Raw genomic sequence first — 14,798 nt, forward strand, 5'->3', positions numbered from 1 at the left:
AGCTACACTTTTATCAAAAACGTTTTTTGTGAGAGTTCATTTCTTACATATATGGGAAAACTACTATTAAAATATTATAAAAATTACTCAACAAATGACGTAAGTATACGCCGAAGAAATTATGATGCCGCACCTAAGAGCATTTGATTCTAAACCTTTAACACTATCTCCTGCAAACTTTTGTCTGTGTGGCTTAGGAGTATATAATTCTCATCTCTTCAAAGCAATTAGTGTTCCTTACTCCTTTTCTATCTTCCTTGAGTGTATGATTAACGAGCCAGTTTGAATCACACATGACCACTGAGTTTAAATCTTGAAATGTTTAATTTTTAAATACAATAATTAGTCTGCCACTTTTACATTTACATTTACAACAAAACATTGTTTTAAAGGTCCACTAGTAACGGCTAGCGTGCCTGGCCGCTAAACCAGGTGACCCGGGTTCGATTCCCGGTCAGGCCAAGTTACCTGGTTGAGGTTTTTCCGGGGTTTTCCCTCAACCCAATATGAGCAAATGCTGGGTAACTTTAGGTGCTGGACCCCGGACTCATTTCACCGGCATTGCACCTTCATCTCATTCAGACGCTAAATAACCTAAGATATTGATAAAGCGTCGTAAAATAACCTACTAAAATAAATAAATAAATCGTTTTAAGGAACCTTGCACTAAAATATATAGTGTAAAGCCCAATTGGTGTAATGTTAATCATAATGTAAGTTGTGTCAGGTTTTACTAGAAGATAATGAATACAAATTGTAAACAAAACCAATTAGAATCACGTATGCCACTTTTCTACCTATGGCAAATAACATGACTTAAAAATAGCAATATATGTATGCATTTAATGTCGTTTCAGTTCATATAATACGATACAGATCTTAGTCTGTCTCATCATAAATCCACTTCAGATTTCCACATTCTAGTAATTACAGTTAGGTCTGCATTCAAACAAAAATTGTTGTTATAGTTGGAGCCACTGATTTTGGCGTATAACCTTAATGGCAGTGCCCAGTCGACGAGCTACTGTTGTCCTGTATGAATGAGATGCGATAACGCACTCCTTCGTTGTTTATATTTTCACACCCTCAGCTCGGGTCTAGGGGTTTTCGCCACAGGAAATTTCGTCACAGTTATAGATAGACACAGTGTTTTAGTCATAGTATGTATGGGTACACTGTGTTTTTGGTCACGCTGGGCAAGTAGTCACATTGTAAAATAGTCACAATGGTGGTTTTCGTCACGGGAAAATTCAACACAGTCATAGATGGTCACAGATAAATATTTATATTCTTTCACAATGGTGATTTTCGCACGGGAAAATTCAACACAGTCATAGATGGTCACAGATAAATATTTATAGGCTATTCTTTCACAATGGTGATTTTCGCACGGGAAAATTCAACACAGTCATAGATGGTCACAGATAAATATTTATAGGCTATTCTTTCACAATGGTGATTTTCGCACGGGAAAATTCAACACAGTCATAGATGGTCACAGATAAATATTTATATTCTTTCACTATGGTGATTTTCGCACGGGAAAATTCAACACAGTCATAGATGGTCACAGATAAATATTTATAGGCTATTCTTTCACAATGGTGATTTTCGCACGGGAAAATTCAACACAGTCATAGATGGTCACAGATAAATATTTATATTCTTTCACAATGGTGATTTTCGCACGGGAAAATTCAACACAGTCATAGATGGTCACAGATAAATATTTATATTCTTCCAGAGTGAGTTGTACAATTTTAAAAAATTTCCAGCAATATTGTACCCAATCGCTAGCAGATAACGGAGAATATCGTCACTATTCTCATAATTCTCATAGCGTTCCGCAATCCTAGAAATTCTGACATTTGTGTTAAGATACTTTTTTTTCTCCTTAGTGGGTGAGAAGCCGAACTGCAATCTTTCGATGTCTCGATCAATTATCGCTACCTCATTCCGTAGCTGTTGAAGAATATGAAAAAATGAAGGATATGGTTTTCACATCAATGTATTAATTCTCCTATGCCATGCTTCGCAAGTATTAGTTGTTCTCGGTAAATTATGAAGAGTACATTGATAACAGTTCCAGATATTTGGAGGGAAAACTGATTGTTTGTGTCCTTTACCGCGTCTACGAACTCTGATATAGTTATCTTCAATATTGTTAAGGATTAGGCCTACAGACAATAAATCATCTGCATTTTCTATCAGCAGATCAAAAGCTTCTAAAATATCGTCCTCTGGAACGAAAGCCAATGTCAATAAGGAGTGGAACTGTGTTCTTAGTTGTTCATTTTCTTTCCTGTGATATTCTTCAGATAGTCCTTCTAACTGTATGCATGAAGTACTAACATTGTAAGTGTCGAAAATGTAATGTGTGACGTTGAGGCTTGTCGAAAATGTAATATGTGACGATGAGGCCTGTATCGAAAACGTATTGTGTGACTAAAATTCCGCATGTCAAAAAATTTATGACGAAAACGCCGGATCCCCCCAGCTCAAATCATTATGAAACATATAAATGAATCACAGTACAGTCCAAGTGGTTTCAGTAGCGTGCCGTGACTTTCGTTCGCATAGCCTATGTCTCCTACATTTTCTAAATTAAAATGACAAACCATTGCATAGCCAGAACAAAGTAATTATATTACTAATATTTATGACTTCATGAAGCGACTGACGAAAAACAGGTATGAATTGTGTCGAATTATATTCTCAAAGATTCATAACATACAAACATTCGGAAAGTAGGCCTACACGAAAGAGTTGTAGAAACAATGGGAGTCTTCGACACGTTCGATTTCAAGAGCGTTAAATAACCGAAAGAGGCACATTGAAATATGATAATCATTCGTCATACCAGGTAATAAACCTTATGTTCCAACAGCAATTAAGTAAATAGATGAATATGAGAACTTACTTCAATGATTTAATTCGCTCGTCGAATGTGTTTACAGGGAATGGTAATCTTTGGACAATGACCCGGTCTCTCCTATTCTTCGCTACTAGCCTCCCTGCTATACTGCAACCTAGGCGCTTTCAAAAGTTAGAAAATTCGCAACGAAAAGTCAGAATATTTCAGTATATACATAAGTTTTTAGTCAAACTTTTTCTATCGACGTTAACTGCACCATCTTTCTGTTAAAGTTTGAGAGGAAACTAAGTTTTATCAAATATATTACCAGATTTTCGCGGAAATACGTCTTTTCATCATCCCCGATATGGAAAACGTAGTGGTTTTTGACATGTCGTCTATGTATAGCGAATTCTCCTAAACCGTAAGTCTAATTTTGTTCATACGAGTATTTCTTCTTTGTGCTGGAACTAGACATATAAAATGTAGTACTTTATGACCTCATGAATTGGGTTTTATTATAAATTATAAGTACAGTGGCAATTTAGTCCCAGCCAAATGAATAAAGAATGCACAATAAACTAATAAATGAGAGGGTGAAATTGCTCTTCTTCATCTTAGTTACTGCATCAGATTTTGAGGTGACATTAAAATTATTGGCGATCTTAAGGGGACACTCAACTATATTTTGGAACTTTTTTCCTATTTGACCAATCTTTTTCAAATTTGGAGAAAAAGTTTAATATACACATGAAAAGTAACATGCAAAATCTCAGCTCATTAGATCCAATAATTTTCAAAATAAAAAATATTTCAATTTTTAATCAATCATTAATTGAAATATCACTTTTAATTATCTTTTTTTTTTTTGACTTTGTGCATTTGACTGTGACTTCTCAATGCATAGGGGAAGAATTCTGCGTATTGATTTAGTTCTGTCACGTAAATTAGTGTAGAAATTTAATTTTTCATTTCTGACACTTTTTCTCCAATTTTTAAGTTGAGTGTCCCCTTAAAGAGAAAAGATGTGACAAATATGTTATTCGTCATATTTATACTATTCAGAATTTTTACACACAGGAGGTAATAATTCCAACAGTCAAAAGACTAAGACACAATTCAATTCCAAGGCAGTGTCAGTAGCCTTACAACTAATTGTGAAAGAACTTCCAAGTGGAGAAAAGCAAAACCTAGGTATCAAAAGCAGTCACAGCAATAGCAGTAACGAATATTGTTACAGCAGTCAGCTCTTGGAAGGGGAAGAGAGAATATAAATCAGTGATCGAAGATTTACAGTATCTAATATAAAAATTATAATTAGATACGGTTTGTGCAAAGTGATGTTGGACAACATAATACTTCAGGTCTATAGTTAGTGACATGTGCACAGTTTTTGGAGGTGACTGTCCAGCAGTGTCCACGGATTCTCAGGCCTGTATATTTATTCTTATGAACTGCCTCTACAGCCTGTGACAGATATATCAACTGATCTTGCTGTCCATGAGTAACTCGCTCTGAAATTCAGATTAACAAAATCTATTGGCCAAAATCGGTGGTGCACACTGTATTTTTTATTTGGTTATTTAACGACGCTGTATCAATTACGGGGTTATTTAGTGTCGATGGAAATGGTGATAGGAAGATGGTATTTGGCGAGCTGAAACCGAGAATTCGCCATAGATTACCTGACATGCGCCTTACGGTTGGGGAACACCTCGGAAAAAACCCAATCAGGTAATCATCCCAAGTGGGAATCGAATCCGCGTCCGAGCGCTACTCCGGATCGGCAGGCAAGCGCCTTAACCAACTGAGCTATGCCGGTGACTCCCACTGTAATCATGCTGATTCAACCCACAGAAATTGTCCTTCCTTGAGTGAAAATCAAATGTCCAAATTTAGAAACAATTCAGTTAAATGTTTCATTCGTAAAATGTATTACCTCTCTGTGAGCTTTATTTTTCCATTACAACAAAGATCAGTAGCCAATATTCTTCATTAAGATAGTGATAATTTTTAATAATTTGAATTTGCAGGTAATCAATTTTGAAAATAAACTTAAATAGCATTAAATTAATTTAAAACAAATTATTAATCGCATAATAACTAGGGATTTAGAATATGTGCATTTGTGCTAAGCGAATATCGTTAGGAGTTAATAGAATGGCTACAGATTTCGGGAGAAAGATTAAAAGGATGAAATAATACATAAGTAGAGATGAGATTAAAAAGTTAATATTCTCTTCTAACTAATGTCACGTACTATAACCACCATTTAAATATTTATACTCCAATAAATTACTTTCTTGAACATTTTCTTACAGGAAGAGTATTGAAAAAAAATGGAAAAAGCCTCTTAAAACATGTATACTAATTTAGCATACACTTCAATACTTACAAATGTCGGAATTAACTTGGGTTTGTCCTCATTCTTAAATTCCTTTTCTTTCGAACATTCATTTTGAATTCTGTCTTCAATGGTCGCTAGTGATTCCTGAGTGAAAAAATGAATCTCATACAATTCAGCTGAGGAACTGGATGACATTTTTCCTGAAATATTAATTCTTTTTTCTTAATAACAACACTGGCATTGTTTCTGGCTACTGGCACACTGCTATCCAGTTGGATTAAGACATAATCAAATATGTCTCTTATTATCCTGAAACAGACAGAATAATTTCAATTACATATTCTATCAGCTACACATTGTTCATCAACGTTCTTGAAAGAGCCTAAAATTATATTTTTCTTCGTACCTTCATACTGTACATGAAAGATGAAGGCGTACAATGATTAAATAACAGTGTTAAGTGAAGCCTGATATAGGCTACTTGAAAATGTTGTGATTTCTTTAAATAGCATTGCCATGTTAAGGTTAGGAAAACTGCTCAAAGTGCAGCATATAAACAATTAAGAGCAGCATTTATTGATCCAGAGCATTTTATTACAGAAGATAATTATATGACCGAAACACACATTTCCTTCAAAACTGAGAAGTGCTGAGTTAGCAGATTATCTATGAAACGTGAGCGCGGAATGTTGTTCACAGGCTATGGAGCGTATTCTCCCAGCTGGCCGGCAACGAGATTTTGCGGTTAAATTCGCTTCACTAGATTAACCAAATACTACTTATTTTCATTTTTAAAAATGTTATGCACTCGCCCATGCTATGCAAAAAGATGGTGAAACTCTCTACCTTCATTTTCTATACATTTCTTGGGGTATTAACAGAGCCATTTAAGCAGACCCGTATTTAGGTAGTGTTACGCATATGGGACAAGTGGATGGACAGAGAAGTGTGGAGAGCAAGAATAAGATTTTAAGACTTTGGACACAGAAAGATGTGTAAACATTAGAAATCTGTATATATGTGTATATGCATATGGGTCCGAAAAAAGTTTTCGCCCCCCCCCCAGCAACAGACTTATGCAAATCTTAGACATTTAGCAAACTGTAAAAAGAAGTTAAATGTAAAAACAAATTAACACGTGTTGATTTTTAAAATAGACATCTGCGAAGTAGGAAGATATCGAAAATTTATTTTCAGCTCGATTTATTCTTTTCTCAATTTTGCTGCCCCCTCAGAACTTGCCGCCCAGTGCTCGAGCTCATGTGTCACATGCGTAAATATGGGACTGCATGTGAGTGGAACCAAGCACCATCCGAAAACAAAATGAGATTAGGATCAATTTCTCCATCATGCACTTAAATCAATATCCATTCACAAAATCAGCTCCTTAGATTTTATCACAAGCAAAAATACCAATACTTCCGTTTTATTAAAACCTATAAATATGACATATTTAAACACTCCCGACTGTTTCACTTTCTGTAACTTACCAACATGCAACATAATGTTCTGGATGATTTAACGAAACTGCCAAACATCATACATTCGAGTTTGGATACCAGATGAGTTCTGGAACAGGAAAGCTGTGTTAGAAAACACACTCCTGAAGCAACAGTACCACTTAAGAGTTGAGCCTGAGTGGCATGCTTTTGTCTCGGCTTGGCTTTAGAGGGCTGAACCTGGGATGCCGTACACCTTACTCACGTTTCGGCCCATTGTGTGCCCTATTTACGCGATAGTTGTCCAAGACCGACAGATGGCCTACTTGGCAATCTTAATCCGACGCTGACAGGTGTACCATCCTATCTGAGCTCCTAATAGAGTCAGGTCCCATTTCGCGACAAATATCGTGATAAGTCCCAGGGGCTCGGAGCCTCAAGCCCTTCTTGATCAGCGGACACTGACAGGTGGGCCATCCTGTCTCATCCCCTGACAGAGTCAGGTTCCGTCCGCATACGAATAGTCTTATAAGCCCTAGGAACCCCAAGACCTTTCAATGTCAGCCGTACTACTCCCAATACTTCATCCCAGCACTTTTGTTTTTACTATTGCAGATGAAAGATGAAATAAGGGGGAGTTGGAGAGTGTTGGGGAAATGATAGATATGGGAGTACCCCGAGAAAGCCCTTTGCAACGTTTCTTGTCCACCACAAATTCCATCACGACCTGACTGGGAATTGAACCGGATCGCCTGTATGGACGACCAGTGCGCTAGCACTTGAGTTACAGACGCTGCATACTTTTCTCTATAGCCTACAATAATAGCAAGCGTTAATCGCATGGAAGGTGTGGAAATGTATCGTCTTCCCTCCCTACCTCGTGCACTGATGCTGTTCGCCTCTGCTGAGGTACGGTACGTCGCATATTGTGCTGTGGCGCTCCAAAGCAGACACAGTAGTTAGTTAAGCGATCATTCAATTGTGATTTAAAATAATAATAATAATAATAATAATAATAATAATAATAATAATAATAATAATAATAATAATAATGAATAAATAGAAAATGTGTACTAAGTTCACTGTGATTATTTTCATACTATTTTTCCCAATTTCAACGCTGAATGAAAAACCATCACGAATATGTGCAGCAATCCACTTCGGAAACACGTAAGAAGGGATGTATACACTAGAGTCCTGCAAAACCGGTTATAACCGAAGAAACCCTACATAACGCTACTGAACGCCTGGCGTTATAGGCAGTATGCGAAGTACGAGTACATCTGCTTGCGTACTGCCTCAGTATTCGGTTTAACGAGTATTCGAGTTGATTCGATCTCTCTGTGGGTGGACGGCTCTGGCGTATAAAAGGAAGATCACAGTGAACCATCCAGATATTATAGCTGCGGATCATCAAGAGGAACAAACAGCATGCAGCGTGAAACTACAGACGTTGTAAAGCGTAAATTGCAGAAAAAAAACTTTCGGTATCCACAAATTACCAAGCTTGTAATTTTTGCTTACACTAGAAAACTGAATTATAATATTACAATAATGACACACTTAAAAAAAACAGTAAAATTAGTAAATAGTAAAACTAAAACAAAAACAACTTTATATCTTCTGAAACATACTACAACCAATGCTTTTGGTATGTTTACTATGATGAGTCTAACAACTAATTTTCGAGCAATCGAACTCTCAGTGAGTTGTCTATCATCTGGCCACTGAAGAAAAGTCGAACCACAGCTATGACAGAAAAACCATCTACGGCCCACTTTGACATGCTTGACCTAGGGAGACAGACCTGAGTTCGTTGACGTCTTACATCTGTATTACAAGAAGAAAAAGCAGTGTGCAACTAGCGGCGATGTTGCCAGACTGCTGAAACTTCCAACTAAATTTTTTAATAACCGTGCATTTAATCACAAAACGTAATATAGGTTTTCCATTCATTTAAGTGAACCTTATCGCCCCGTACAATCTGCAGGGTTATTTCACTTCTACCCTGTAGCCTATATGAATAGCTACTGTTTTGGAGGAATGCATTTAGAGTTAATGATTATAAAATTTTATGTTTTGTGATTAATTGTAATTCTATTTTGGATTTATTTACTTATTATATCTCACATTATACATTATGCTTATTTGATTTTCTACATACTAAATTGGTGGAAAGATCACCAAACAACTCTAGCTTCTCTAGCAACACTTGTGAAACGAATATTGGCCATTCCATGAATAAGTGCTTCCACCGAGCGTAACTTTAGACTAGTAAAACAGATTTATTAATACATAAACACAAGAAGTCAACTCTGATCATGTAGTCTATGATAATAGGCCCTAATAATAATTGTGAACATCAAATAGTTGATATTAGCACGTGTGTAATAAAATAGTTCTTTGAATGATACTTGTTTTCTCTGAAGTAGATCTTTTCCATACAAAATGATTTGTTTCTAAACCTTGCTATTCTTTTGTTATTCGTAGTTTAGAAATGTGTAAATTATACTTATTTTGTACAGAACAACAACCATTGGGAGCCAAAGTAATCGTATTGTAGAAAATAACATTACTGTTTATCTTTTTAAATTGATTTCGTAATAAATAATATTGCAACTGCTTAGAATAATTAAAAAGCATGCAACTATTGTTTTAGAGGTAGGCCTTTACAGTTTTTTTAGTTTGAAGTACAAACGTCATAATGGACTTGTGTACTTATTTCCTATTTTGTTTTATAATGAATTGTAATTATATTTTTTAAATGTTTACATTATGATATTTTACATTATACATTACGTCTATTTCCTTCGATGTCACTGTGTCCATTGTTCATTTCTTTGTTACTAGTCAAATTACTGCAAGTTCGAAATACAAAAATAAATGTGTTAAAGTGTCAAATTCTTTGTATTCCTATTTGAAGCAAACATATTTTTGTAATTCAACAAAATAAATATCCTTCAATATTATTACTCTGTTTGTATATTGATAAAATGTTAAAGTTATTGTATGATGAAATGTACCTGGTGTTATTTGGAGATCGCATTTTCTTTCTCCTTACCATTTCTTTCTGTGTGAGATTTGTGTTCTAAATAATTCGCGATCTTACATGAACTTATGTAATATCGATTATTGGGTTATACAAATCGAACAAGATTCAGTCAATATGTGACGAGAAATAGTTAAGACGTAATCAAATGATGAAGTTATGACGTATACTATTTAACACTGGTATAGAAAAACACCAGCTATATAGCGTTTATTGGTAAGAAAAATATACATGGCTTGTGCACGTCTTGTTCTGTGAAAAACTATAACACTGTTTAACATATCTATAAGCAACTTTCATTAGTAAATCTCTAAAAGTTTAAAATATAAACGATACTTATAAAGTTACTGCAAGTTCAGAATAATAAAGAAAATATATGTGTTATAATGTCGAATGCTTGCAAACACTTTTTTTTTCAACAAGATAAGGTAAATTTTCTTATTACTCCGGTTGTGTATTCGAAAAAGTTTCATGTAAGTGCGCCTGATGTTCCGTCTACTCTGCAATACATCAGGCGTAACCGCTCGACAACCGAGTTCATCGTTGTCGGTTGTAGCTCCGACCGGTCGAATCTAAACCGGTTGTGTGTGCAGTTTTGCAGGTCTCTAGTATACACCCAGACGTAACTTCTATTCGTATAGTACTGCACATAAATGAAAACCCAAGAACCTTTCCGACAGTACGTTCCCTATAATTTATTTATTCTATTGGGTTATTTTACGACGCTTTATCAACACATAGGTTATTTAGCGTCTGAATCGAATAAAGGTTATAATGCCGGTGAAATGAGTCCGGGGTCCAACACCGAAAGGTACCCAGCATTTGCTCGTATTGGGTTGAGGGAAAACCCCGGAAAAAACCTCAACCAGGTAACTTTCCCCGACCGGGATTCGAACCTGGGCCAGACGCGCTGACCGTTACTCCACAGGTTCCCTATAATGTAGGAAGAATTTCAAATTAGTTGTAATTCAATGCTCGAATAATTATACTGTTTAAACTAATCGAGTAGTAATATTAGCGGTGGTAATGGTAAAATAATAGTACGTTATAATTTTATGTAAAATATCGAATAGCGTAGAGTAATTCAGTTATAGGCTATAGACATAATATAATATTATTGAAACTGTCATAAATTCCTTCGTTAGGTACGTTTCTACCACTAACAACGCCGCCAAATCTTCCACCTGCACAGACGCACCAGAAACAACACAGTTTACACTACGACAAAAACAAAGCCACTCTTCACACACCTAAACAACACAAACAGGAAATACACACATTCGGCAGTAAATCGCGTATATACACAACACATCTTCGCAAATCCACCGAACACAAACAACAGAACAACACTGGAGAAACTCCTCTACAACTACCACCAGCCCCAACCACCAAACTAAAACACACAAACAAAACCGCATACACGTGTTGGAAATTTGAATACTGTCTGAGAGGACACACGACAGCAACAGAGAGGCAGATGAATAAAATAACAACACACCATGAAAGTCTCCATAACCATACAGAAACTTCTGCCACCGAAAAGGGGAAACTTAAAAATCTCAAAAAAAATATATGTATGTATGTATGTATGTATGTATGTATGTATGTATGTATGTATGTATGTATGTATGTATGTATGTATGTATGTACAGTGTTCTGCCCAAGAGCAGGTCTTTAACTGCAAACCCAGCATTTCCCATTCTTCCCAATTTCTTGCTTTCCTCTTAATCTCCCCATATAATACCTTAATGCCGTCTATCAACTGATATCTTTTACCCCGAACTCTTGTCCCGTTCACCATTCCTTAAGCATCGCAAATTAACAAATTAGGCCTACACCAAAATAACTAAAAAAAATAAAATAAATAAATAAAAAACAATCACCGCACTCACACACCTACTGGCATTTATGCCAGAAATAGTGTCATATACAGTATGTAAATATATATTTATTATTATTTATGTACAATGGCTGGAGAGGGCATCCTGCGCGTATAAGACCCTAAAACGGCCTCTGGCTCAAAGCCAGTAAAGTCAATAAACATCAACATCAACGCCTGAAAATACTGCACACCCTCAGCACAGCTGCGACAGAGAAGTTGCCGGACAATCTGGAGTACAATATGGGATTTATTTATAAAACACTAAACACAAGGTCATTCAAAGGAAAGAAAGCATTGAGGTTTTGTAAACAAACATTATTTTATACAGTTGTTGTTTAGTCAACTGTCCGAAGATAGATCTGAACCTCACAAGTGATATAAACATGGCACTCTTATGAGACAACTAGGCTAGGAGTTAATGGGGTAGGGTGGCCAATTCCTTTCCCCCCTTTTTGTACAGTATGGGTCATTATTATCGGCAATATATTACCATTTCTATAAAACCTTATAAATTCCATTTCTTCAAAATTTGGCGGGTTTCTAATCGATTAACAGTTCCACGTTGAGTCTGCGATCCTCCAAGTAAGTGAGGCGTTTGCCATTAAGGAAATCTGTACCTTAGAGGTATTGTATAAGTCCATTTTATCAACTTTAGAATATATGAAAAAAAAAATCACGCTGTTTCTTTCATTCCTGGTAAAGTTACAAAACCTATTCCTTCTATTTTTTATATAATGGAGTCATAGTATGCCTTGAAAATCATAAGATACGCATAGCTAGTAAACAGAGTCATGTGGGACTTACCGTAGTATCTTCATTTGAAAAAAAATTAAATCCGAAATCAGTCGTCCCTGAACTTAACAGAATATACCTTCGGAACGATCTCACCCTTTGGAATTCAGTAGTGTTATAATCTCAAAATTGCAAAATTTCGATTTGGCATAAATTACCTCTGAAGTAGAGAAATTATGTAGGGATCTGAATAGACAAAAATAGGAATGGACAATGTCTGGAGAATAAGGCGGGTGGGGTAACCTTTGACGAGTCGCCATGGACGTATGTGGTCTGGCGTTGTTGTGCTTTGCCAATTTCGGTATTTTCTCTTTAATGGAATAAAGAATGTGGTTCGTCGTTTCATAATTTTTAACAAGAAGATGACTAAGGAATAAATGATATTTAGCCATTTCTCGCCAAGAGACAAGCAGAGACTCTTTGGACGCCAAGCAAAGTGTGATGCTTCTGCAGAAGACATTTCAAAGGAGCTAATTTTGGTATTAACGCAAAAAGAAAGCGTTTGCTTACTAATATGGTACCATACGTATATAAGAATTTTCCAAAACATAAACAAATTTATTCAAACAACGAACAAAAGAATGGTAATATAAGTGCTAAATAACGTCTATCCTGCAAAGAAAAATAAACCTGATATTGAATCAAGTACATAAACTTTCAATGAAGCAAATTTTTCAGTTAAAGAAATCTCTGAACCACATAAAAACTATGACCACACAGTGCTCAATTGGAAATAAAATAATCCGAAAGCCACTAAATTACAAAATAAAAATACTATGAAAATTATAAATCAAAATCAGCCTATTGGAAAGCTAAGACAGACAATACCGATGTGTTTAAAAAGTAAGTTCTGCGGTTTTCAAAAGCGAAACCTGTAGAGAAAATACGGAACAGAAAACCATCTTGCCAAAGTAAAAGAAGTAGCTGAAGAAAGTAGTTTGAAAGCAAACGTTTTAATTGAACAAATTCAGGCTTTCGAAACAAATCTGTATACTGTTATTTAACGTGGCATCAACAAATCACAAATAGGACTGACACTATATTATACTTGGCATATTTATAATCTTCGTACTTGACCAGTAATGCACAATTATTAATCCAACGATTTTCACGATACAAAATGTAGTGACGGAACAAAAAATCGTCATTCTAGTACGTCGGAGAGAACCTAGTGGCAGAAATTCTCCTAATGACTTTCCGCGACCCAGTCGTATTCTGTAAATATGCCAGCTTGTATAATTTTGCTTACGTTACAGGTCTAATCAAGAAAATGCTACCTAACCTATTTTTAAAATGTGGGGCATTTTTAATTTAGTTTCGCACTTCAATGAATATAGCTTTAATAGCATGACAACCAATGACTACGAAAAGTGTCATATTTATTTTATTCTGTACTATTACATGTTGTGAAATGTCCGTTACAGAGAGAAAACTATCACAATAACAAGACAGAGAAGCAAGAGACTCTTTTCAGTGACACGATTTGTTGTTGTTTCATACAGGTTTCACAATACTGTATTCTCATACTTCTGACATGACATCTCTCTATAAAACTCGCTGTGATCTCTGAAGAGTGATTAACATATATTACTTACCTTATTTATGCTGCAAAGCTGCGATGTACATACATCTGTTGTGACATGAGTCATTTATCGAAACCACTGAAATCTAAAGCCACAAGCAAATATGTGTGATGCTCCCAAACCATACCAATATACGTTTCTGCAATGTTCTATTGGATGTTGCGTCACATAACGATGCAAAAGGAAGGCGCTCTGGAGCCGACCTGTTGTATTGGCTGGATGGTCGGACATTCTTTATCGATCTCCGACCTCTGCTACACTGCCAACATAAACCTCCATGCATTCGCGTATTCCCCACACACAATAGGTGATGTAATTATTTTATATATTTATGACTTTCAAATCTTACATTATTTCTTGTTTTCACTTTTTACACATAATTACACGAAGTGCAAAGAAACTACTGTGATGCAAAAATTGTGTCACTTCCTATTTTGGCTGAAAAAAACACAATTCCAGCATCCCATGACAACAAAGTGATTCTTGGCTTGCGACCCTCTCATCTATGTGACTAGGATGATGTCGATTAAGATATCCAATGTATCATCATCATCGCCGTCGCCATCATCATCCATCATTCACCACCACCACGAATTAAGTCTGCAGGCCTGTTTCAGTTAGGGTTACCATCCGCCCGGCGAAAGGAGGACATGTCCTCTTTTTTAATCATTTTATCCTGTCCGGCAGGCATTTTTAAACATTTGAAATGTCCGGCATTTCGCATTTCAACTAGAATTAATATGAATATTGAATAATGTGCGATATTATGCATAGAATATCTAAACAAATGGTGAAAACCTATGAAAGAATTTAACTGCTTTCAATGGTTTAAGCTGGAGCTCATAAAAAACA

General features: G+C 35.8%; 1 protein-coding gene across 8 annotated transcripts in view; it reads right to left on the minus strand.

The window, feature by feature from the left end:
* LOC138705920 (sodium channel protein PaFPC1-like) overlaps positions 1-14,256 on the minus strand; it is a 120,588-nt gene extending 106,332 nt beyond the window's left edge. For 3 of the 8 annotated variants that reach the window (XM_069834691.1, XM_069834692.1, XM_069834693.1), the window contains exons 1-2: positions 13,959-14,243; positions 5,250-5,345 (exon numbers count right to left, since the gene is read on the minus strand). In XM_069834691.1, coding sequence (XP_069690792.1) covers positions 5,250-5,345; positions 13,959-14,012 — 150 coding nt within the window. In that variant the 5' untranslated portion in view covers positions 14,013-14,243. Of the gene's footprint in view, positions 1-5,249; positions 5,511-13,958 lie in introns of all 8 variants that reach the window. The other 5 variants (XM_069834690.1, XM_069834688.1, XR_011333859.1 and 2 more) reach the window with 4 other exon arrangements.
* Positions 14,257-14,798: the final 542 nt, after the last annotated feature.

The sequence above is a fragment of the Periplaneta americana genome, chromosome 9 (assembly GCF_040183065.1).
Source record: "Periplaneta americana isolate PAMFEO1 chromosome 9, P.americana_PAMFEO1_priV1, whole genome shotgun sequence".
Taxonomy (NCBI): Eukaryota; Metazoa; Arthropoda; class Insecta; order Blattodea; family Blattidae; genus Periplaneta; species Periplaneta americana.